Source organism: Urocampus carinirostris, chromosome 7, assembly GCF_059441175.1.
Source record: "Urocampus carinirostris isolate Australia breed hairy pipefish chromosome 7, RoL_Ucar_1.0, whole genome shotgun sequence".
NCBI lineage: Eukaryota > Metazoa > Chordata > Actinopteri > Syngnathiformes > Syngnathidae > Urocampus > Urocampus carinirostris.
Window position 1 is genome coordinate 17,253,665 of NC_142355.1, and position 25,885 is coordinate 17,279,549.

At 38.2% G+C, this 25,885-nt stretch overlaps 1 protein-coding gene across 1 annotated transcript; it reads right to left on the reverse strand.

Annotated features, from left to right (window-relative positions):
* Nucleotides 1-1,496: 1,496 nt before the first annotated feature.
* On the reverse strand, nt 1,497-23,326 carry LOC148362498 (cerebellin-1). Its single transcript, XM_088339929.1, has 3 exons — nt 22,639-23,326; nt 21,256-21,375; nt 1,497-4,077 (listed from the first exon to the last, which is right to left on the reverse strand). The coding sequence occupies exons 1-3, from the start codon at nt 22,900-22,902 to the stop codon at nt 3,880-3,882; spliced, it is 582 nt and encodes a 193-aa protein (XP_088196055.1). The 5' UTR covers nt 22,903-23,326; the 3' UTR covers nt 1,497-3,879.
* Between the last annotated feature and the right edge of the window lie 2,559 nt (nt 23,327-25,885).

Genomic DNA, 25,885 nt, shown 5'->3' on the forward strand with positions numbered 1-25,885 from the left:
CTTGAAAGACTCATGTTAATGTAGAACAGTCGAATATCTGGCTGTGTAAATTGATGTATTGTTTATGAATGGTTTGTGGTAAATAAAACGGAATACCTTTGTACAGGAGCGTGTCTGCTCTTTATTGAAGCTTTTATCTGTCAGTGTTCACGATATTCTACAGGTAAGTCATTTCGATAACAAATTTGATATTGGACTTGCATAAAAAATATGGAACAGAAGACAAATTAGCTGCGGGACCTATAAGATTTCTTCCGATTTATAGTGCCAGATCGTCATTTCTGAAGAGTGATCACGTCACAGAATTTGCTTTTTCATAAAACTGTTTCTATGGAAACTAAGAAATGAATGCTAGTTCCAAGAGCCTTGCATAATAACTCAAAACTTGGCACATAGCTTAGCCTTGAGAAAATGTTCTTTATTTTTTCTCACTAGCGCCCCCAGCAAATAAAACAGCCTTGGGTCTTTTTGTTAGTTATAAAAAAAAAATTGTTTCGAGAATGGGTGGAAACATTGGTTGGCCTGGAGAAGGATGGCGGTCACCAGGCTGAATGTGTCCAAGACACGCCACAAGAAATGGTGCCCCTACAAGCCCTGTGGTTAAGGGAGCCAAACACACACATACAGACGTCTAATAGGTGGTATAAAATGTTTATGCTCAAAAGAACAGGAAGTAACATAAAAATATTTTAATTTTGGATTATTTTACGACTTGTATTTTTGTATCGAATACTAGTTCACTGAAAGGGACACTGATAGGTTCATTTTGCTTGCTTCTGTTTTTAATATTTGACACCTGCAAAGAAGCTTGCATAGGATGCCAGGGTTCTTCGCTATTGTGATCATTATTTCTCAATGGTTTTCATTAGTCTGATTAATATGCGCTGTTTTTATCATTGCCGTTATAGGCTAATACTTTTGTTACTCTTTGATAACCACACCCGTTAGGGCAGGTCTGAGATTCATGATATCTAATAAGATAATAATAACAAAAGGCTCAGTGGAGGACCTTCAGAAAATATTGCAAATTCTGCAAAAGTTCTTTGAACAGCCCTACCTGTTCTCCTTGCAAGTTCCAAATTCATTGATATCGTCTCTCCTTATTTTGGCTGTTACAAAACTATAGACTTTTCAGACACCATGGCCGATAAAATTTACCCAATTGATCTTGTTTGCCTAAAATAGACAAAATAAAATTAATTTTAAGACGATAACAACCTGATAATCATAATCAAAACACAGGATAAAAAAGCAGGTCTTTATGATTAGTGTCATGAGGAGCAATGACTTACAATTCCTTATGTTATTTACGGATGTAGTTCACTCTTGCTACACTCTTGTTTTATTTTTTTGTATCTTTACACAAAAGTAGTCAGACCTATTCTACTTTCTAACACAAAACTGTAATTTTTTTTATTGGTAGAGCACAATTTTGAATGTTGGAACACAGGCATGCACTCCAGCTTTTTATTGAAAAACCAAGCACAACAAATCAAACGTGTTTGTTTATACTAATCTTTAATTTCAGGAAACAAAAAATAACGAGTTTACGGCTGCGGGGGGGCTGGAGCTCTTTCTTTAAACCAATTTAGCAGAAATGCAGTTTCGTGTCACTCCTGTTGAGAATGCTGTGTAATAGGATATATTCCGGGAGCTCCCTTTCATCATTTACAGTTGTTATCAACAAAATTATTCATTCATTCCACAATAATAACTAAAGTTTGCATGGATATTAACCAAGAAACAATACAGACATGAAGTTGTTTTGACATAAAGACCCAAGAAAAAATGAGGACAGGGTGTCGTCGGAAGGGACAAGTGGCGGCACCGAAAAAAAGGAGTGATGAAAGAAGAGAAGAAAAAGACGACAAGGAGAAGTGAGCAGGAAATGATGTTTGTTTGCCTTTTTTGTTTTTTTTTTATCCCAGCACAAATTTTCCCCCCGGAGCTCATTAGTCAGGAGAGAAACAAACCACAAAACCTTAAAAACTAACAGAGTGGAGAGATGTAGCAGAGAGGGGAAAGGGAGGATTCAGCCTGATGAAAAAAAAAAAGATGCCAAATGAGACAATAGCTACAAGTGGACAAGGATAAAAAAAAACTAGAAACTTCTTAAAAAGAACAATAATAAATCAGCCGACTAGACATCAAATAGAATAAAGAAAAATAAAATAACATTGACATTTTATTGATTTCAGAGCAAAAAAATAACAAAACAGTCACTCATAATCCATTTGCTTGAGTCAGAAATAAGACAAATATTTGAAAGTCTAAATATTCACATGTCACTTTCAGCCAAGATGAATAGAATCCTAAGCAATGTTCCATACCACTTCCTTTCAAACACACAACTCTTGAGTTGTTGCCTGAACCGAGACCAAAGACCAATACCACTTGTAATTCATACTCACAGACCCCTGTCCCCCCAAAAATGACTGATAACATTAAAGACACATCTTTACATACCGATATAGCAGCTTCCCTTAAAAATCACATCAATTAATTGCAATTTTATATTCTTATATTGTAAAATGTCTACTTATTGTAAAACCGCCGTCAGAAGCACATATAACCTTCAAATAATTGTAATAACAGTTATAATAATTATATTGATTAGGAGTGTCTCAATCTGATATTAATATGGATTGTCTGTCCGATATCAGGCCCCCTAAAATGTGTACGATTTATGAACGCTATCGGTTCATTCGAGTTTCCACTCTGATAAGTTGATTCTCTTTTTAAAAGTGGGCATCCGCCCAAGATGCCAGATTGTTATTTTGACTATCATACCTCACTGTCGTTTGTTATTTTGATTTTTATGCACCGTTTACATCATTGTCACTATAGTTTCTCCTAATGTGGGACAGATATTAATTGGACTGTATTCCGGGATACAATATGGGTATTGAAACAGAAAAAAATGTGTTGTGTTGGGAGGCCACTATTTTTTCTGCAAATACACTTTAAAATGCATCAAGTATCTGACTTTTTTTCGCTACAATTTGAACTCAAAAACATAGAATAAAAAGCCAAATGTTCTTTTAACCCAAAGAGCGGAAAAGCAGCCCAGTTTCCCACACAATGTCACTAGAAGTTGCCCTTATAATGATAATTGTTTATCTTTCATATAACACTGAAATACAGAATGCACGGACATTATAGTCATCAGCCAGCTAGGAGTATCATCATCACCATCATCCTTGCTTAGTGGCTGGGATCAGTTATATAATATATGCCGTACGTATATTGTTGCTTTTGAATGTCCAAAAGTCCCAAGTATGAAGGTTGGAGTAAAGCAAGTATTAGTCCGTGCCGGGAGGTGCACAAATACAGCAGCATTTAAACCACATGGGTGAAGGGGGTGGTGGGTTGCGTTCATGAGATGGAGCACTCATAGTAGAGGTACAGGGGGGCTTCTGGGAAGGAGGGGTTGTCACATGAGTGTAAAACCCATTTTGCCGGGTTGAAGCTTGTTGCAGCGTCATTATTTTCTTTTTGTTATTTGCACAAAAAAATTGGTTTTATCTCGCACGAACTTGGCATTTGGACGTGTTTTATTGTCATTGGCAGCCCGAGGGCGACGACATGGATTTTGAGAAGATGGAAATGTTGGAGACATGTGGCCTGCTTTTTGCATGGGGAAACATAAGGAGGGAAAATGGGTATGCTGGCATTGACATGTAGACTGAAAAAAAAACAGATTTTGGCTTTCCAGAGAGCAACGGATGGAAAAATGAAGGGACGTGACGACGGCCACGTGTCTCGACTCGTCCGTAGCATTCCGATCACAAGTCCGTCCGGCCTCCATTTCCTCCGTCTTGGCACCTCTTCGCTGTACTTCCCGTCATCAGGCAGCTCCTCCCCCTCCTCCATCCTTCCCTACATGGGAAAGACCAGGAAGCCGGAGAAGGTGGAGTATTTCCATCCCCCCATCAAATTTCCTCGCTCTAGTTTGAGGTAAGCCCGGTCCCCCTTCTCCATCTGAATCAGGACGCCGTTGCTGGCCGCCTCGCGTGTCACGTCTTGGTCGCCAGCGAAGGCCGAGATGACGGGCCAACCGTTGTGCATGAGGCTCACCTGGGACACAAGGATGGAGAAGGAATCATAAGCTCCGCGTTCGATGATTGGCTAATTTAAAAAATAATCAGTAAAGATCTAGATAAGAACTTGAAAGTACATACAAGTCTAGTAGAAAGGTTTTTGGAGAACAGATTCCAACAACAGTTGTCTGAATTTGGTCGAAAAAAACTCCCACTCTAAGGGAAGACCACATGCTTGCCTGACCCATCAACTCAGCCCACAGTGAATCCCAAACCCCACAATTTGTTTTCCAAAATGCTGAGTTGTTGAGGATTGAGTCAGGTATCACACAGTTACATTTACTTTTCACCTCTGTCGTTCCTGCACTCTTGTTCGTGTGTCTCTGTTGGCTCCCTCTCTCACACCTTCTCTCATTCCCTCTTCTATGTCTCTCGACCTTGCCTTTTTTGGTCACATACCTCCTTTACAGCTGAGGTTACTTCTCCTGATGGTCCACCAATAACGACACTCCCTCTTCACAACTTAAATACTCTTGGGTCTGTTCTTGTTTGTTGCCTACCATGTCACGTCCTAAGCATTCTTGTCACCGCCTTGTTACTATCCCCTTGTACCAAACCTGCCCTTCTGAATCATGGGTACCGCCTGCCGAGCCCTTGGACTGTCTCCTTTGTAGCCTCCTCTGTACTAAACACTATCCGAATAAAGACCTCCGTTACTAATCTGTACTTCCACACCACCCCAAATGAAATGAAATGATCTGCATTTATATAGCGCTTTTCAAGTCAATGACTTCCCAAAGCGCTTTACAATGTGCTCCACATTTCCCAATAGCGGCCTTGTATTGCAGCCATGTAAGACGCTAACCTGCTTATTGGGGGTATTAGGGGTTCAGTGTCTTACCCAAGGACACTTCGACATGTAACACCTCCTGAGCTACAACTTCTGCTGGTTTCCTGACTACTTGAGCCAGCTGTGTAAAAATACACAGGAATTGTCAAATATTTAGATTTAAAAGCAAAAATACACACACTTAGGAGATCAAAAATGCACAAAAAGGAGCAGTGATGCTTTGAGAAAATGCTCTCGGATCACATAAACTAAGATTGTTAAATAAATACATAAAGAAATAAATAAAACTCCAAACTTCCATTCTTGGACATTCATCTTTTGGTTTCTCTCAACGCAACATAAAGTATTGCATTGGAAGAATTCCTCAGAAGTGAAACCGGTCCAGTTTGGCAATTCTCTTTCATCATGATTGTCTGCCATCTTCTGGCTAAGAATACCCCCAAAAAACGCAAACCTTGTGAAAGGCAAGGCAAAAAATAAATATAAAGAAAAATGTGGCATTTTGGTCACTTTGACTCTCTTTAGTTTGGACACATTTTCAGTTGCACAACACAATGCAGTGACTTTTAGTGGTAAAATATTACACAATATATTTAGGAAAATTATTTTTAAATTGAGTGTTCTATGTTTTGGACAGATATTAACCTAAATGAGCAAATCTATTATATTTTTGCTGTATTTTTTAAGCAGATAATGCAGCTTCACATTGCAAATAGTCCAGTTAATTGTAAATGTACTTTCTTTATACAACCCTTTACAACAACATTTTTCTTTTAAAATAAAATATTTTCTTGTTCTTTAGGCAGATCATTATGAATGTTCTCTTGCAACCAGGTTGGATTCTATTCTCTTTGTTACATGTACCTGTATACCCTAAGTGCCATGTCCAATTTCGTTGCATACAATGTTTCGCGCCGTTGACACTAATGACAATAAAGACAATTTAATTCAATTAAATTGTGCTTGAATAAAACGCTCAAACAATTGCATTAGATTTTCATTTTGGTAAAAAGTTTACCACTTTTAGTATTAAAATAAGCATTTTTTTTTTTAATTATCAAATACCCCGGGGACGGATTGTGCCGCACACTTAAAAACAGAGTGCACAACTGCTTTTCAATGTCAAAACTTTGCATGTGCGCCATGCAAAGCCAATGTAATCCAAAAACTCTTGGTCGTGGTGAAGTAATTTAAACTCACCACTAAATCGACTCCTGAAGGACAACCATAAACGTCAAATAATTATCTACTTAAAGATCGCTCCATGCACAAAGACGTGCACGAGTGTGTGCATGTGGAGACCTGTGTTGTGTGTTTGTGTGGCCAGGACGAAGAAAGTGGAGAGCTCTTTGCATCCAGCACTCCTCTTTAATGGCCGACCTGCTCTTGATGACTTGGAGTTCAGAGTGCACATGTAACAACGAGAGTTACTAATATGTTGCTTGAATAATTACACGAGAAACACTCAGACGCTACTTGAGCTCCTGTTTTCATTATATCTGGATTCCCACGGGCCATAGGTCAACATGGGTGAAAGGAGACTAGTGGGGGGCATGGGGTTTGCAGTGCTCAACCTAAGTTCAGTGCCGAGAAAAATGATTATTATTAAAGTTTATTCTGTTTATATATTGATCTAGGGCTGCAACAAGGAATTGATCAAATCGATTAAAATCTATTTTTTTAAAAGCGTTGGCAACAAATGTCTTTATCGGTTCGTTGTTTCGCGCAATTTATGCGCCACTCAGCACATTTTCATTATGATGTAGAGATGACATGCTTGTAGTACCACTTCAATCCAGCAGAGGTGGACTCAAGACCACATTTTATTGTGCAGCGTCCCCTTGGTCCGGCGACCAGCTTGTAGTCGCACTTTAATCCGGCAAAGGATGGCTTGAGACTGTATTTATATGCATGAATGAATGGATGAATGAATGGCCTTTTATTGTCAATAAACAAGCATAATAGAATTGTTGGGCTTCTCCTTTTAGTGCAAATAAAACATATTTTAAAAAAAAGTAAATATTTGCAAAGGACAAAAACGTTAAAAATGAACAAGATCCGACAAAGTACTCTTTCTCCTAGAGTCTGGCATCTTTTTGTTTTGTACTTAAAAAGTATCTTACATATTTGCAGGTGCATAGCATTTATTTCGATGAAATTTTGTTATTGCTTTATATTACAGAATATTCTGTTGTTTTCTGCAGGATTTTTCTATACACCCAAAATATCAATAATTGAATAAAGAGGAGGAAATGATAATATGTTGTTTTTTTTATATCCAACATAACGATTAATCGAAAAAATAATCAACCGATTCATTGATTAATTAAATAACTGTTAGTTGCAGCCCTATATTAGACAATTGCTAAGGAGAATGGGCTCAAAAGATGGATTTATGACAGAATACAATTCTCTTAAAGGAAAGCTCCTCTTCCAGTCTTTTTGCAAGTTCAAAATCCAATTATGTCTTCTCTATTTATTTTAAGTGTCTGCTAAAGTTTAAACTTAACCAAAACGTTTTTTTAAAGGATTGCGGAAAGTAAACATAGCACTTTTTTTACACCAGGGTCTCAAACTCGCAGCGCTCAGCATGATAGCCCGAGGCCCCCACATTAATATTAAAGTTAAAGGGACATTGTGTATTAATTTAAGAATATATGTTGCTGTTTTGTGTTGTACAACGTGTGTACCAGACATCCAGTCTGTCATAAATACTGAATGTCCATTCAGTTTATGCATAAGCTCTTCATATAATTTATAAGAATATTATAATTTAAAATGTAGCGGTTTTTCTCTATTGACATGCTTTTTCTCAGTTGAAATGGTGTCCTCTTATTTGAAGACCTCCACCCATCTATTTTTTGCACCACTTATCCACCACTTAGTAGGGCCATGGGGGTGCCACGGCCCATCCCAGCCATCTTCGAGCAGTGGGCAAAGAACACCTTGAACTGGTTCACAGCCAGTCGGCGTGCATATGGAGTGCATATACAACCAATCATACGCTCATTCACACCTAGGGAAAACTTCCCATGCAAGTTTTTGGGAACGTGGGAGGTAACCGGAGTGCCTAAAGAAAACTCACGCAGGCATGGGGAGGAACTGCAAACTCAACAGGGAGGCTGGTAGCTCGAATTAAACCCTGGCCCTTTGCAGATTGGGGCTGACACGCCAACCACTCAACCGCCATACTGCTATTAAGATAATAAGATTATAAGACTTAGTTGGACTTCTTATGTAAAGTAAATGAGAACTTTTCATTTTAGTTATGAGATTACTGAGTATTTTCCTTCATTTTCCTGAAAAAAATATCTAAAAACTGATGTGGTGTTCTGCAAGGACAAACGAGTTTATTAGAAATATAAAACTTGTCTCTTCAGATTATTTCATCCATAGATCATTTACTCTAATAATTTATTGACTCCTACATTCACTACACTTATTTGCAGAAAAAAAAAATTACAAACTGCCATTTCAAGTTATTTTTCTCAAATTGCATTTTGTGTGTCAGGTCAGAGCTGACTTTCCCAGCTATTTTCGTTTTTGGCCGGTTACACCCTGATCACATGGTGAAATAATTGTGATTCAAATAATATTCTCGTCAGGAGTCTCCAACATGGTGCCCACAGCCACCAGCCCCCGAAGAACACCTGAGAAGCCTCCAGGTGGTACTGAAAATAACTCACCAGTGATGGGTCATTGCAATTTTCTAATAACGTTTATTTCAAACTGACATAATGCTGTAGAGCTTAACATCTGATAATTATAACAAATTTAATAACATAGTAACAGCATGGGTTGTTATTTTGGAAAATGGACAAAAGTGTTTCTCCGAAACACACGATGCAAACAGACAAAAACAATTCGCCTAAAAACATCTCTGCATCAATGCACATTCTTTGTTGCTAGCTGTCTTTTTAGCCCTATAATTCCGTTTAACAAATAAAGAGCCTAGTAAAACTATTTTCTATAGGCTCTTATCATCATCTTTTTCAGCTGATGACGAGCTTTTTTTCACGGTCCACAGCCTGCATTAGCCTATACGTCCCTGTCCATCCATCCATTAGCTGCACCGCTTATCCTCAGTATGGTCGCGGGGGTGCCGGAACCCATCCCAGCCACCCTCGGGCAGTGGGCAGGGGACACCCTGAACTGATTGCCAGCCAGTCACAGGGCACACAGAGACTTACAACTTGCTCGCTCATTCACACCGAGGGACAATTTGGACCAGCCAATTAACCTGACACGCATGTTTTTGGAACGTGGGAGGGAACCGGAATGCAGGAAACCCACGCAAGCACGGGGAGAACATGCAAACTCCACACAGGAAGGTTTGATCTCACGACCTCAGAACTGTGCCACACACACGCTAACCACTGCGCCGACGTGCTGCCCCGTACGTCTCTGTATTGCCTATTTACCTCTGTCTAACTTTAGCCAATAGTGACTGATTCAAATGATAATTGACACATTGGAATTCTGAATAAATGTATATAAAAATTTCACTACTGTATTCAAATAAGACACTGAAATAAGTTTGCGTAACACCATTGGTAATTCATGTTTACGCACCATATTTACGTGCAAGTGTGCACAATAGTAATAGAGACGCGGAAAGATAATTATAATGTTTACAGTTTTTTCACAATGTCTAAAAAATGGCTAAAGTAAAATAAACATTTGCAAAGGTTTTAATGTTGTAAACTGATCGTCACCAAATGGCCACTTTTGGTAATGCCTACACCAACCCTGACAAAAATGTGTAAAATATAATGTTTGGTTTCTCAGATTGTGATCAAATTTGAGCTATTGTCTCAACTGTTTTCCAGCCAACATACCCATGCTAAACTCATCTGCAGGCATTTCATTGAAAAACATTTCAGGCAACCATAAAAACCTTCTATTTCTGTATGATGTAACTCAGTTTACTCAATGTTAGTAGCACTTGCTGTAATTATTTCAGTTTGAGACAAAACATCAGAGTCTTACCTTTCAAAATAAACCAAAACCGCCCATATTCTTCAAGGATAGCATTCAGTTTACTTTGAGTGCGTCTTGGATTAGGATCTTGGGCAAATTCTACAGGGGACGTTAAGGATATAAGATATAATGACCTGAGCCTCACTGCAAGGAAGCTGACATATAATGTTGAGCAAAATCAACCAAAGGTAAAATAAATTGTCATTTTTGCATTATTATCATCTTGCTGCATAACATGTTGTGTAACATGTGCACACACACCCAGACACACCAAAGAGCTTACAACACTCTCAGAATTACCAAGCATAAAAATAAAAGCATGGTAATAGTGCTGTTCGTTAGTCAGGCCTATATTGACCTTCATTTATAATGCATAAGCATCAATTAAGTGCCTTATTATGGAGCTAAAACAGTAGCCCACCAACTCAAAGTGGGATGCAGGAAACAGTAGCCAAATAGGATGGAAGCAAAGAAAGGAGAATATTTAATGTTGCCTTCATCCGTATGCACTTTTTTTTCCATTTTTTCCCCATTTTTTGTCTGTCAAAACCAGCATGTCACGCGGTGCTTGAATAGTGTTAGAAGTCATGTCTTGGCATGATCCAAACAAGATGGGGAAGACAATTTTGCAAATGCTGTCATACTGAAGGAAAATAAAAAAATAAAAAGTCCAATTGAACCACATAGAAATTGCTTTGCAGTTGGTTTCAATCCAAGTTGAAAGACAATGATCATTTAACATAATTAAACTGGTAACAATGTGGAACAACGTGGGCCAAGTATTGTGTTAAAACAATCTGGACAAGAAAAAAATAGTTAGAAATATATAAATATGTAAAAACAGAAAGAAAAAGTTGTGTAAGGGAGAAATGGTAAGAAAGAGAATTAAGTCATTATTGCCAAAGATCATGATTTTAAATTGTGTCTTTGTTTTGAGTAATGTAAATCAAATGCACACAGAAGACCACCTACAGTTAATATGCCGCTACCTGGTGGACAAAAGTAAAACCACAGGCATAATGAAAAACTTGATTTTAAAGGGACAGTATTATAGTGTTATTTTAAGCGCATCTTGGAGGTAAAAAAAAAAAACAAAGAACAAACTTTGTTAATGAAAAAGATACGTTTTTTTTAAATACCCGTATGTTAAGAATTTACATTTATTTTACATGACTTGAGCCTCACTGCAAGAAAGCTGACATAATTGTCCGTCATCTTGCTGCTTTGGGAAACCTAAAACTTCAAAACAGCAGAAAATTGTGAAGCATTTGTCATTTTAAGTCTCCTTAGTTCATATTCTCCCTTGTGCTTTTTAGCACTCCATTTTCGGTTGCACTACACCGTACAGTGACATCCAGTGGTCAAATAATACACACTGTCTCTTTGACAAAAAAGAAGAAAAAAGAAAAAGTGAGTTGGGTGACAGTCTACTCTAATGCTAGCGGTATTTTTCGTTGTTTTAGGGGGGGAAGTAAATGGTGATCAGTGCATAGTTTTTTTGCAATGGTTGCCAAAATCAGCATCAATATCCTCTAGTGGCCAGACGAACAATTGAACAAGTTTCATTGCTCTTTTTAAAATTAAATGGGTTGAAATGTATTCAATTATTTTATATATTTAAACACGATAAACAATTCGAGGGAATTATCGAGGGAATATCAAGTTCTAGGGGTCAGTTTTTGTTAGTATAAACTAGACAGGGCCTGTATTGACGGTACTTGGAAATTAAGAATGTCATCAAATCATCCTGATTCTGCCACATGGACATTTAGTGCAGCACAAAATATATCAAAAAGCTCTGATTCGGAATAAAAACACGAATTGAATGAATTTCCTTTGTCTAGATTATTTTGTTTCAAACTGTGAGAATTTTGGAAGATGGCTCAATCATCGGTATTAAAACCGTAGCCTTTCTACCCATCGGGTAGCAGAGAGATTTAGCATGGCTTCTTGGCAAGTTGTTGAATGAAGCAATTGCATGCACAGTTGGAGCTTTTTTAAATGAATGCAAGAAACTTGGTGAAACACACAGGACGTATAGGAAAAGTTATAGCTTCATACTACACCATCGTGATTTTTTTCTTTGTCCCTACAATTGCTGCAGATGATATCTAACAGAGCAGTTTCTGGGCTGCAGCAATCCCACATTTTAATATTCAGATGGCCATTATCAAAAAAATATCAATTCATTAATTAGCTCTGTATGAGAAACCAACATGTTTTCAAAGCAAAAGTATGAAACCGTGCTTCATTTTACCCCCTTCAGTATTTCATTTTGCCCCGAGGATTTATGAGATTCGGTGACATCAGAACCACAAAAGAGATTTTGCCGACACATCATATTACTGGAAAAAGCCTGGTTTGTTTCAAACAGATCAGCAGGTGTGTCGGCTTTAATTTCAGTTTCCACGTTTATTTAAAAGGACAGTGTGTATTATTTAGTGCCTCTCTACCTTCAATCTCAGAAAAAGGGCGCATTTTGGTCACTTAAAGTTTCTGTAGTTTGTATTCTTCCTTATGCTTTCTTAGAGCTGGTTTTTGGTTGCACAAAAAAACAGTGACATTTAGTGGTAAACTAATATACACTGTCCCTTTAACGTCCTTGCACCTGCCAAGCATTGAGGTTATATTAGCAAAGTTAGCTAAATGTTTAAGTACATGGGAACAGTTTTAAGGTTTTTATGATGTAGTTTTTAGTTTTATTTCGAAGTCAAGTTGTTTTGTTAATATTTTGTTGTTGTTTTTTTCTTTTCAGTCCAAAATTATTGATTCCAATGACTTCAAGATGACTATTCTTATTGTACTGTTATTTAGCAGCGTGTGTATTTTATCAGTGTAATTACCAATTAGCGCTTTCATTTCATCAAAAACAAGAAGAATCATTGAGTCATAAACTGATTTGGTACATGAAAAGATGGCAGATTGCCAACTTGTGCTACTTTCTCAATTATTACTTTCACATTTCCATTATTGCAACTAGGGATTCATCCACAAATGACCATTGGTGCATTTTTCTTTCTGCCAAAAGAAAAAAATAAGCCAACAAATTCTTAAAGGGACACTGTCTAATATTTAGTGCATGCGAGTGGTACAAAACCACTTTAAAGCAGGAAAAGGAAAACATAAATTTGAATACTGGAGAAAAATACTTGAACTCTGATACCAGTGTTAATCTTTATTTAAAAAAACGTGGATCAGGAATTTTTTATTTCTTTTACATAGCAGAATTGTGTAATATTTGACCAGTACATGGCAATGGATTGTCTACTGCGAACAAAAACCAGTGCCAAGTGAGCACCACATCGCAGAAAGATGCCAGACCAACATAGCTGTGAATACTAGGTATGGTGCATTGTTGCTGAAAGCAATTTAGCAATTTGTCTTTATTAGAAGTCACTACTTCAAGTACAACTAACTTCCCTGTGTTTAATAAATGAATGAAACTTAAGAACATGAGAAAAACATAAACAAAACAAGTAAAAAAAAAAAAAATAAATGTTAATGTAGCATGTCCTAAAAGGAATAGGAAGAAGCAAATGCTTATTTGATCTTACCCGTTTGGCCTCCCTAATAATTGTGTCCCTCAGCTAACTCTTCGGTTTATTTACATGTAACAAACACTTTACAAATAAACATATTCACATAAATTCATATTACTAAACACTGGGAAAATAATAATAATAATAGTAATAATCAAAAAATGGGTTGTAAGCCGGGACGGGAGAACAAACGTGGTCAGGATCAAAACTGGTCGTAGCCGGGGACCAACGGGAGCAAAAACGGGACAGGCGGGAGTCAGACAGACTGACAACAGGAGAGTGACAGGACAGGGTTTAAACGGGAAGAGGGAGCCAATCAGATAGCCCGCAGCGGTTGGCGCCAAATGAGCGGTCACAGGTGATCCAAATCTGTAATCATGACATTTTCAGCCTAGTTTGTGCAATTTTCTGGGCTTGAGCCCGGACATCTATATGCACAACTGACTATAAAATTTCTCCTTTTATCGTTTATTATTTCTAATGTGAAGCGTTCAAGAACATCATTGATTACCAATGACAAGTTTGTATTATATTAAATTGAAATCTCTGCTGCACATATATAGCGACTCCTCCTGTTTTGTTTGATCGTTTACATTTTAGTCATTTAATCCAAAATGTACTCCCTTTTCGTCATTGAACCAGGTTTCAGAAACTTCAATAACACTAAATGGGTTCTCAAACTGCTCCAAGTGTTCTGTAAATTTTTCAAAACTTGCAAACATAGTTCTACTGTTGAGGTGAATCATTGAGAATTTTCCTTTCAGATTTCACAGTACTATTCTATTCAATTTCAGTATACTTAGTTATTTGAGATGAATGATTGGAACTGGTTGTCAGGGTCTATTTGATCAGTCAGTGTTCAATACATCTCTGGTAGCTTTTGGTCTAATATTTGGATGGAGTCATATTTTATGATCTTTCATAAATAAAATGTGCTGTTTTATAATATTGTGTATTATTAGTATGTTTTTTTTCTGTAAAAGACCTTCTCGGGACATACATTGAGAACTAGCTTTGGCTAAACTGTTATAGTATGTGACATGAGTTTAAAGAGCATACTTCGCCCCCTTTTAAATTGGGGTTAAAAGTCAGGTGTTTATCATCACTGCCTTGTTATTCGTCATTTGGTTGTCAATATATTTGATACATTGATGTAAGTTGAATTTGCCCAGATCTTCCAAATTCTTCACCAACACTACTTTAGCTTCTCCTGCTGTCTCATTCAGTTTGATGAAAATTTTACAGTTAGTGACCAAAGTATGTTATATTTTACCGTGCTTTCCCCCTTGTCACACACTCGTTGGTGAAAATGTCCGTGCCTTTTAGTTAACGTCCTTATTTTAGTCGTGCAACTTCTAGTGAATATTATGATAGCTTCTGGTGGTTTCTCGTTCCTCCTGGGTAGCCGATGACAATGCTCTTACTGGATAGAAAGGATGCCACCTGTTGTTCCACCAAGCAGGTGTCTTCTACGCTACCATAAGAGCGCGGCTTGTTGTTTATGCCGGTGATAATTGCATCTTTCACCCAAATACATATATGTATTTTCATTGTAGATCCTTCAGCGAGTTTACTTCACTTCTTTCACTCTGTCCTTGATCTTTGGTATTTTGTCCGAAATATTTATTTTTAAAGGGAAAGTGTGTATTATTTAACCACTAGATGTTAGTGTATTGTGTAGTGTAACCAAAAACGAGTAATAAAAAGCAGAGGGAAGAATAAGAACTACAAAGACTCAAAGTGACCAGACCGTACGATTGTTATTTTATATCTCATCTTTTCTTGAGGTTTTTCTTTTCGGGGTACCGGTAGTTATGGTTAACATTAATATGATCATCAATAATGGTATTTTTTTTCTAATTTAAAGGAATAGTCTGCATTATTTGACCACTGTATTGTGTAGTGCAACAAAAACAAGTTCTAAAAAGCATAAGAAAGAATACAAACTGCATAGCCTCAAAGTGACTAAAACACACAATTGTACATCGCACTTTTTAGCCCAGTCTTTTTTGAGGTTTTGGGGTGCCCATGGCAGCAGGATGGCGGAGAACTATGTCAGCTCACTATTGGTGAGGGTTATGTTGGTCATTACACTCACCTGTGCCCGCTCATTTGGCGCCAGCTGCTGCTGGTTACTTGATTGGTACCCCGTCCCATTTAAGCTCAGTCCTTTCATTCGCCTGTTGTCAGTCTGTCAGCAAACTTTTGTTTTCACAAGCCAAGCATTTTTGACTCTGTCGGTCCCGTTTTGTCACCCGTTTTGCACTCATCTGTTCCTGATTTTTGGCCCCGACCACGTTTTGATCTCCCGTCTCGGCTAACGACTCGCTATTTTTTACCCCGACCACGTTCTGATTTCCTGTCCCAGCTAACGACCCGTTTTTCCGTCCAACTACGCTACGATCTCAGAACACACTCCGATCCCGTGAGCGGCTTACTTCGCGCGTCCAGCGAGCACCGGATCGCTGGCGCTGACTTTCCTCAAATATTTCAATAAACTTGTGAGTAACAGTACGCATCTGGGTCCTGCTTCTGTTCTGGTCTTGACAAAGTTATGTAGAATAAATGCTTTTTCTCAACAAATGCATTTTCTAAAAATGCCAGGTTTATATTATAATGTGTGTTTGCTTATTACAAAAGTCAATGTCGGTTTTGTTAACCACAAGAAGGCTCTAAATTATGCACACTGTCCCTTTTAAAGCATATATATATATATATATATATATATATATATATATATATATATATATAATGTGTTTTTGTGTGTTTCAGTGTTGCTGTTTCGGTCTTTCGGCCAAGGGTGACAGGTTATAGGGTTTCAGTTCCGTCCCAAAATAATTATTTGGTGTATTCTTACCCCTTGGAGCTCAACCCTGTTTACAAGCTCTTTTATATAAGCCCAAACAATTCCAACACCACTTAAAGTTGAAAGCATTTGTCGCACAGATACCGCCCTACAAGTAATTATCCTAAGGAGAAAAGCTGCAACAACACTTCTGAATGGAGCAGGCTACTGCCTGGGTCCTCTAATAATGGAGCAATTTTCAAGGAAAACAGTCTGAAGGTGGTACTAGAAAAAGGCTCACATTTTGTACGTCACTCCTTGAATGAGCTGACGCATTCGCCGTTGAAGTTTTCAAAAATGTAGTGTGAAATGAGTCCTCAAAGTAATGCTATGTTCAACACATTTGTGAAAGAAATTTATTTTTGCAGAATGGATAATTTTTCTCTTGAGAGATTGAAAACTTGAACCTTAAAAGTGAGATTGTGTTATACATCTTTTATATATTTCAGTCATCGGCACAGTTTTAGGAACCCTGATTCATCCTGCTTTGAGACATAGGCAATGTTTGTGGGAAAAAAACATATCCTATTTTTAGTAGATAAAGAAAGTTTGAATGTATTAAAGAATCATTGAACTGGTTTTGAAACACCCAAATGAACTCAAAGCTGTATTTATTGTAAGCACCTAATTCGATTAGACACATTGCACAATACAAAAATGAATCTTTAAACCCGTTTTTCTTTATACTGGTCTTGTCTTGTTCATTCGGGCTCTAATCCAGAGGGTCTCGGTCACAGGCAGCGGATGGTAAGGTCATCGTAGATTGCTAATATTTTCACAGTATTTTACCGTCTTGCAGTGAGGAAATAGTTACTGTGTTGTGTTTGTAAGGTTTATTATCACTTAATAAAGGGAATTACAACCATTACAAGGAGAGCAATTGGCTGAGGTCGACAGGTATGTAATGAAACTGGGTTTGAAGATGTTCTGCATTTATATAGCGCTTCTTGAGTCAATGAAGACCCCCAAAATGCTTTATAAGCGCATTAGGGATTAAGATAAATTAATTAGATAAAGGGTAATTAAAATAACTAAATATAGCATGTGTAATGTTTTCATTAATGTTGGCTTTGATCACAGCATACATGTACATTAATGGGGATGTGTAGGTTTCCTTATAAAAATGCATTTTCATGAGAGTCAGTGGCATTTATTTAAGATTTCCCATATGGGCATAAGTAGAAAGTTACTCCACTCAATAAGAGCATTTCATTTTTAAAACATTGGAATTGATATGGACATCTGTGCATGCTAAAAATGTTATGTATCAAGTTGTTTTGGACATGCTTATCTTAAAACTACCACATTGATTTATGAGCTTGTTAGCTGCAACCAATAAAACACAGCTCATTAGTCGGTTGTCATTGCTCTCAATTATGGAACACAAACAGCAAAATCTATGGATTTCAAACTATTACTAGGAAAAGTAACATAAAGTAAAGAAGTCAACCATTTCAGGTGCCGTAGAAAACCTTCTCGCGAGACAGATATGGCCCGCGGGCAATGTTCCCTCTAAGCTGCACGCGTGCGCAATCGCGCACTTACCGCACATTCTCAGCGCACAAGAAAAGCTATCCAGCGCAATGTTCCCTCTAAACTGCATGTGTGCGCAATTGCGGCCTACCCAGAGCTTTTCCTCGCACAAGAAATTTTAGCCAGCTCACAAAAATCAGGACTCGAAATTGCTAATTAAGAAGCGAATTAAGTCAAAGTGACAGTGCATGAAAGTAAAAATACACGTGTTCCCCTGAAGCTGTGTTCTAAATGCGGTATTTTGAAGTCAAATCGAAGTAGAACAAAGTTGAGTTAAGTCAGTAGAGTTTTTCGAGAACCGGCTTCTTCAGCTCGGCTCACTAAAAGGAACCGGCTCTTTCGGGTCCTAAACGGCTCTTCAGGTTGTTTTTGCTTCTTTCATGCCCATATGACCAAATATTATGTACAATTATGCACAAAATGGCTTAAAGGAAAGGGGAATAGAACAAAAAAGAAAAAAAAATACAAAAATGAAAAAGTAATGAAAAGCTGAGAAAAAAGAAACAAAAGGAAGAGAAAAAAGAAGGAACAATTCAGAAAAAAAAGCCAGAAAAAAAGAAAAGAAACAAATGAAAAAAAAGTAAATAGACAACAAAAAGAAAAACAGCTAGGAAAAAAATAAACACAATGAGATTTTTTTTAAAGCAATTAAAAAAATAGAAAAACACAGGGAAAAAGAACAAAGAGTTTGTGTTGCATTCAAATAATTTCCAATTATACCAAGTCAACCTTGTTGCCAACATTGTACTTCCGCTAAAAATATGTGATTAAATACAGTTGTGTATCGTGCAACCAACTAAACAAGCCCCCAAAAATGTTAGTATTATGCCACAAAAGATACTAGGAAAAAAAAGAAATGGAAATCTTGTGAAAGAATTGTTGTAAAAACAAATGACGTTTGAAGGCCGTACAACCTTTGCAATAATACATTAGTCAATTCATTCAAAAGTGAAAAAAAAATTGCATTGCCGGAAACTCAGCAAAATAGATAGATAGATAGATAGATAGATAGATAGATAATGTAACTTGACACGTTTGATAATGAATTAGTTGCAACACTTGGGATTTCTGTTGCTCACTGTTATTTCAAGCGTTGCTCACCGACTTTGTGTGAATGCTCAGACCCGTGGAAAATTAGAGGCAACATTGCCCGCGGGTCTTGACTTAGACATTTGTGAACTAGGTCGCCAGCCTAAATTTTTCAAAAAGCCCAAGAAATATTAACTTGACATATTATACATTGGAGAATGTCACCATCAACTTCAAATGGTCGTTGACTAAAACTGGTATGAGGAAAGATTCATGGGTGGCTGAAAACATGCCTGTTACAGATGGAATGCCACCAACAACTACACAATGAAACGTCAACCTGGCCTTTTAACGCATCTGTTAGTGCTGTGTAAGTTTCACGTTTATTTCATTTGTTTATTACACTATTTTAAAGAAATAAAAGTATATATATGTGTATATATACATAACGATTGCATAGTTGATTGCTTTACACCAACATCATACTGTTTAAGTTACCTAAACAATTATGTTTTTAAGAACTTTATAAATATAAAAAATGTGGTGTTTCCATTTGTAATCAAGGTGCAATATTTGAAAATTCAAGGTATGTTATGTGAACTTTCGAAAATTTCTGTGTACTGTCTTTTTAAATATGGTAATTTTTGGACTGTAAGCCACTACTTTTGACAGTTTCAACCCTGTGGCTTATGCAGACAAGTTAATAATGTAATGTGTGCGTTTTTCTAACAAGGGCGCTTAGGCAGAAAAGGGAAGAGTGAGACAGGTGATGTAAAGGAAGACGTCAGTCAAAACTGCAAATTAACACCATGGAAGTAGTTTAACGTACAGCAATGTGTTTTGTACATGAAAACATTTAGCATAAACCGACCCTCAACATGGAAAATGCAAATGCATTTTTCCCGTTACCTGTGATGTTGCTTCTCTGTGAGTTTTAAGAGATTGCTTTTTTACCCAGTCCTGTTTGCACTGTGGTTCTTTTGTTGCTGTTTTTAGCTGTGTTACTTGTGTTGCTGTGTCTTTTCCTCATTTGTGTTTGTTATTAAAACTTTGGAAACTCTTTCTTTGTAAATATCTCAAGTTTCAACAAGTGCAGGTTTAGTATTTACAAAATTATTTTTTTCCTCCACTTAATTGACAACCCCCAACCTCGGAAAGCTTAGCCGGATAAGGCATTGTTAGTATTCGGATAAGAAACTGCTTGGGATTACCAGGCACTGTAAATAGGTAATTTGGTGCACGCTCTGCTGCAAAAGCACTGACTGTACCCCCTGGTACAGTCAGTGAAAAGGAATTTCCCTGAGGGGGACGACATAAAAAGCAAAATGATTGAATTTAATTGAACAATGTGGCTGCCTGCGGCTTATTGTCAGGTGCGGCTTGCCTTCGCACAAAATGTTTTTTCTTCTATAAAACTCAGGGTTGCGGCTTATAAGGAGTTTTTTGTAACAGTATTTTGAACCGCAAAAATAAATACCGAGCTGCCACCACAAAACTTGTCCCTTCCCCATGAATACAAATACTGGTCTCCTTGCTCTAGAGAAGCGTTTCATGATCAATGCATTCCTCATACTTTCTTCCCCTTGTCCTTATTTTCCCTGCAAAGCTTCTTTTTCCTGCTTCAATGTCCCACTATTAGCTCTTTTCCTTCTTCCTACCCCATCCATCCATTTTTCACATCCTGCCTAACACCTCCGCTCGGGTAGTTTCACCTTCCCTTTCATGCACCCCGACTGCTTTCGTGCTTTACGTGCGTGTTTTCATCTACTAAGCGTGCTACGGCAACCGCCTGGCAGGCAATTAGTCGCTGGAACTGTACTTGAAATCTCTTATTTTGTGATTCGTTTTGTTCAAAAACATCACCGTCTAAAGACGTCCAAGGTTGATTATCCTGGGCTGAGCGAAATCTCGCTGCTGTCTGACTTACTTGAAATTTTGTGAAAATTCATCATCGCCAATTCCGACAAGTGCCAAACATACCCTACCTTGTTTGTAGTTGCCAGAGATACGCCGTGCAAATTCATTAGGGACATTTAAGGCGCGACAAACAAAGAAAATACTCAAGGGAGGTGATGGCATAATTAGACAACAGTTCCATTTGCAACAAAATATCTTGCAATTAACACTCATTGTTCCCGTTGAATAAAGAAAACGCCAAACACTAGTAATTGTAGTACATGAAATATTATCATAAAAAAAGGAATGTGCACATAAAGTCAGGGTAGAAATATGGTTCTTCACAAAATTCAAAGCAGCATGGTAGGAACCGGAAATTGACGCTTTCCATGGTTCTGATCTGCATTTGGACCTCCAGCGAACTACAAACGCATCCTTTTTTTGATAGCGGCGACCGACTAACCTTTATCTGTCGACGTGCACCCTCGGTTCTTCTCTTGGAAAAAACACACATGCATGTACATACACATGTACACCGCTCACCTGTATTGTTTGGCGGTTGTAGACTTTGACAACGTGGAAGTTAAAACTGTAAATTCCTTTCCGCGGGGCGATGAAATTACTCCTCTCTTCGTCAAAATTCTTCCCGACGTTTACCAAAACCTTTCAGAAGGAAAGGAAGAAAGTGAGTGTTTGGACTTTCAGAATTTGTTGACTAATCATGCCATTATCAACATTAAAACCTAATTAGTTATGATATAGTTAAGTCTTATATATATATATATATATATATATATATATATATATATATATATATATATATATATAAGGTGTGTGTGTGTGATTTTGCGTGTTTATATTTCTTAGATTGACATAAAAATGACTTTGAAATTTCAATTATGAATCTCTGCTGCCAAACGTCTACTTAATGGCTGAAGCGAACCGCAACGCGTTATTGAGCAGGAGTTGAAGTGGAAATTAACCTTTCCTGCACAGGTAGGGCCTCGCCTGTGCGACCCGGGACTCACCAATTATTGACACATCAGATCACATAATATAATCATGGCAATAAAGCCAAAATATGAAGTTTTTTATTTTATTTTTTTTACATCTTATATTTGTTGGTGGACCTTCATTAACTCTTTTTTTGTTCTAGTGGCTAATGTTTGGCTGGGAGTTGCTTATTTGTAGGGATGATTTATAAATGAAAAGAAATAATGGAGACACGTCTTACTATATTCTGTCAACTTACCCATATTCACTGTATTTTATGATGTTTGATCATTTCAAATTCTGTACACCGTATAGCAATTTTTGTATATTTTTATGTTTAAACCCATTTTTTTTTTGTTAGACCAATCTTGTCTTGACTATTTCGGATTATTACAGTCAATGGTAGCAGACGACTATGTAATCAAGTGTAGAAAAAAAACGTTTTTTCTGTAACAGAATAAAACTATCTCTTAAACAGATAAGTCTGCAAAATCTCTCACTGATACAGACAATAAACAACACTATAGATTTACTGCAAATGGGGAAAAAAGAACGAAAAAAGAACCATTTGTGTTTGCTACAAAAATAAACTTGATTACACAAATCATCTTTGTTTCTACTGTACATAGTCTGCTTTGCGGTGAGCAAATGCGCACTGCGTTGTGTTTGTAAGGTTTACTATCGCTTAATAACGGGAATTGCAATGGGGGGTAATTTCGGTTTACAAGTATGTTTCTAAGTGTTGTTAAATTACTTTTGAGCAAGGAACTGTCCACACCCTGCAGCACATTTTTAGGGATTACAGTCGACTCAGCAGCTTTTTTCTTACCCGGATGACAAGTTCCATGGTAAAGTTTGAATCACACACTTGTGAAATGAGCTGTATTTGCAGGTAAGAGTCAAAAAAACTAAGAAAATGTGCTGGTTCCCTACCCGATCAAAGTAGATGACCATGGTCCGGTTGCTCATTTCTGAAGGTTCGTGGTTGGTGTTACGGACGGCAGAAAATGCCACTTTTGCGCTGCCCGAGCGCACCGAGATGCCCAGCGCGGTACCGGTCGGGTCCGAAGTCGGATTGGAGTCGCACACCACCAGACACTTGCCCTCCAGCACGATCGGTTCCGTTTCGTTCTGAGCTAAACTGGGGTTCGGGATGGCCGCGAGCCACACGGCACTCAGCAGGCAAAACGCAAACATAGCCGACTTGTCAGCAGGGGGGCTAGGCAAAATGATGTGGTTTATAGTCCAGTCTAAGCGGTCAGGTAGGGGTGCGCCAAGCCTGCTCCGGTCCAAAGTCAAACGAACTCGGCCGGGAGTTGACGGCGGCCGCTTTTCGTCTCCCCGTCCCAGCGAGTCGTTCTTGTGACTTGTTTGCGGCTTTTGAAGTGACTTGTCGGCGGCTAGCGGCGCGTGGCGCGCGGTGCAGCGGGGCCGTGCTGTGTGCGCGCGAGAGAAGCGCACATAGCGCGGGTGAGGGAGACGCTGGGAGGTCGGCGAGTGGGTGGTAGGTGGGTGGTGTAGTGCTGGGGGGCGTCAGCTCCGTCTGGCTGGCTCGTGCGCGCGCGACTGAATTATTGATACGTCACATATGAGAGTTTGAAACACAAAAGGTTTGGGAGGAGGAAGAGACTAGATGCTCACGCCTCGCTCTTTACTCCCCCTTGCTCCCTTAGCCGCAGAGTTGTCCCTCCTCCCTCCGGTCACAGTGAACCATCATCGGATTAGCGCGTGCGCGTTTTGCCTATTTTCCAATCGCTTCCAGTAGCCCGACCCCCATGATCGCCACCACTCCTACACCTTTAGAGCTCCCTTTCTGCTTCGGCAACCTTTTCTGTACCACAAACCGGTTCATTTTTAGACCATATTCTCACAGCCTGGCTCAAGGATGGCGTTAAACATGTTTTTACTTTTTAAAACAATCAGACGGACAACAAAAACAGCTATTGAAGCACTGATAATAACAAAATTAACATTAATAAAGAGCGTAAATCCACTGTAGTCATTTGGAACATTTAGATGCCCTTATAACATCACACCAAGAACACATTTCATTTTCTGAAGCGTTTATCCTATCAAGGGTCACTGGTGTGTTGGGCTGATTCCAGACATGTTGGTGGTGGGAAACCTGAGTGCCCCAAGGCAGAGGGAGAACATGCAAACTCCACACAAGGAGTCCAGTATAGCTTACGTAGTTGAGCATTCTCAAGGCTGATTGGCCCAATCATTTAATATGATGCATCGTTTACTGTCTCTTTGGTGGGTGTGAACCCTTATTTCCAACGTGACAGTTGCACGGTCTGACAGGTATTGCGCCTGCCTGTGCAAACCACACTTATTATAATTTAAACAAACCACCTCAAATCCCCGGTTCAAGTTAAGTCTGAAAGGTTGCAGTTAAGTTCCAATTTGTTTTGCCTATTGTTGTTTATTTTTCTTTCTGTGTGGCCTGGTAACAAACTACCCACGGCCAAGGTATTATCAGGTTGTCATAATTAGAGGTTAAAACTGGCCCAGTCAATTACTAAAGATCATGTTAGTTGGAAATCATATTTCCTAGAAAATTACAATGTCTTATTATTTATTCTCAGAACCAGTGATTCAAAGGGGCTACCTGGTGCCCACGGGCACCACGTTTGAGACATCTAAATTGTGGGTTCAATCCATTGTGACCATGACAAAGTATCCCGGTACGGCACATAAAGGTTCCCCAACCAGTTTTTTGGGGGACACTAGTGTACATGCAAGACGACCTTTTGACTTTATAGTATAAAAAAAAACATGTGCCATTTTAAAACCGAAAGTGGCAAACTTTTACCAAAACTAAAATTATTTGCGATCGTTGAAGCAGTTTATTTATGCAATTAGTCGTGCTTCAGAATAAAATAGTCATAGACCAAAACACTAGTCTGGAGCAAAGCTTGTTATTTGTTGCTTGAATTTGGAAACGTTGTAGAATTTAATTTTTAAAAAAAAGCATTTTAAGGGGTAAAAATTGGTAGTCAAATTATAAAGCAGTAGTGTTGCAGACTAGTAAATAACTCAGGTTTAACTTATTTTAGCTCACCAACATTATGTTTAGTGATGAGCTAAAAAAGTTAAGCCCAACCGTTTTTGATATGAGGTAACCTTTTTATTAATATAAAAAAAAAAATCTAAGTGTCTATCAAAAATGTTTAAAATACATTCCCAACACCAGTGTCATGTTTTTTTTTAATAAAGGTTTAATTATTATGTTGCCTAAATCAGTTAACTGCTCTGATTTCAAGTCATGATATTCCCTTTAATGCTCAATGAACTCCATTTTTATTCATCCATTATCTGCACCGCTTATCCTCAGTAGGGCCGCGGGGATGCTGGAGCCCATCCCAGCAATCTTTGGGCAGTGGGCAGGGGACACCCTGAACTGGTTGCCAGCCAGTCGCAGAGCACTCCATTTTTATTATCCAAAATGCTTCACTTGACTAGCTTTGTTTTCAATATCATAAAATACATATCTCGTATATTTTCTGCGTTTGGCCATGCTCAAAATGTGTCAACAAACTAATCTTTTGATGCTATGTGAAATGGCAGCTGTCAAACTACATTTGCAGGGCATTGTCATCTACTTTTAAGAAGTCCAATTGGCCTTTTTTTATTTTTCTTAGAATTTTGCCAAGATAAAGTCCAATGGCCCGCTGAAAATAGTTCTGCGACTCACTTTTCGGTCCCGACCCACCAGTTTAGAAACACCAACCTGAATTCACAATACGGTCATGATATAATTTGTAGCCACAGTTTTCACAATTGTCCAGTAGTTCTACATAATACTGTTTTTTACCCCTTTTATTATATTTTTACCTTTTTTCTAGAAAAGCAATACAAATAACACATTTTCTCTGAAATTAAAAAATGTTTGAATAATCAAAACAAAAAGCAAGATTTTCACTTTATCTGATTCTTTTTTTTTGCACGATAATCTTCAACAGGTTATTGGAACAAAATAGGTTAAACATGCGTAATGAATCTCCCACCCTGACCACTCAACCCGTTTTTGCCCATCGACCATGCTCTGATCTCCCGCCCCGGCTACTCAACTCGTTTCCGCCTTCCGACCACACTTTGATCCTGTAAGCTCCCTGCTCCTCCTGCCCAGCGATAGCCAGATTGCTGGTGCTTGCTTTCCTGTACCTGACTTCTCAGC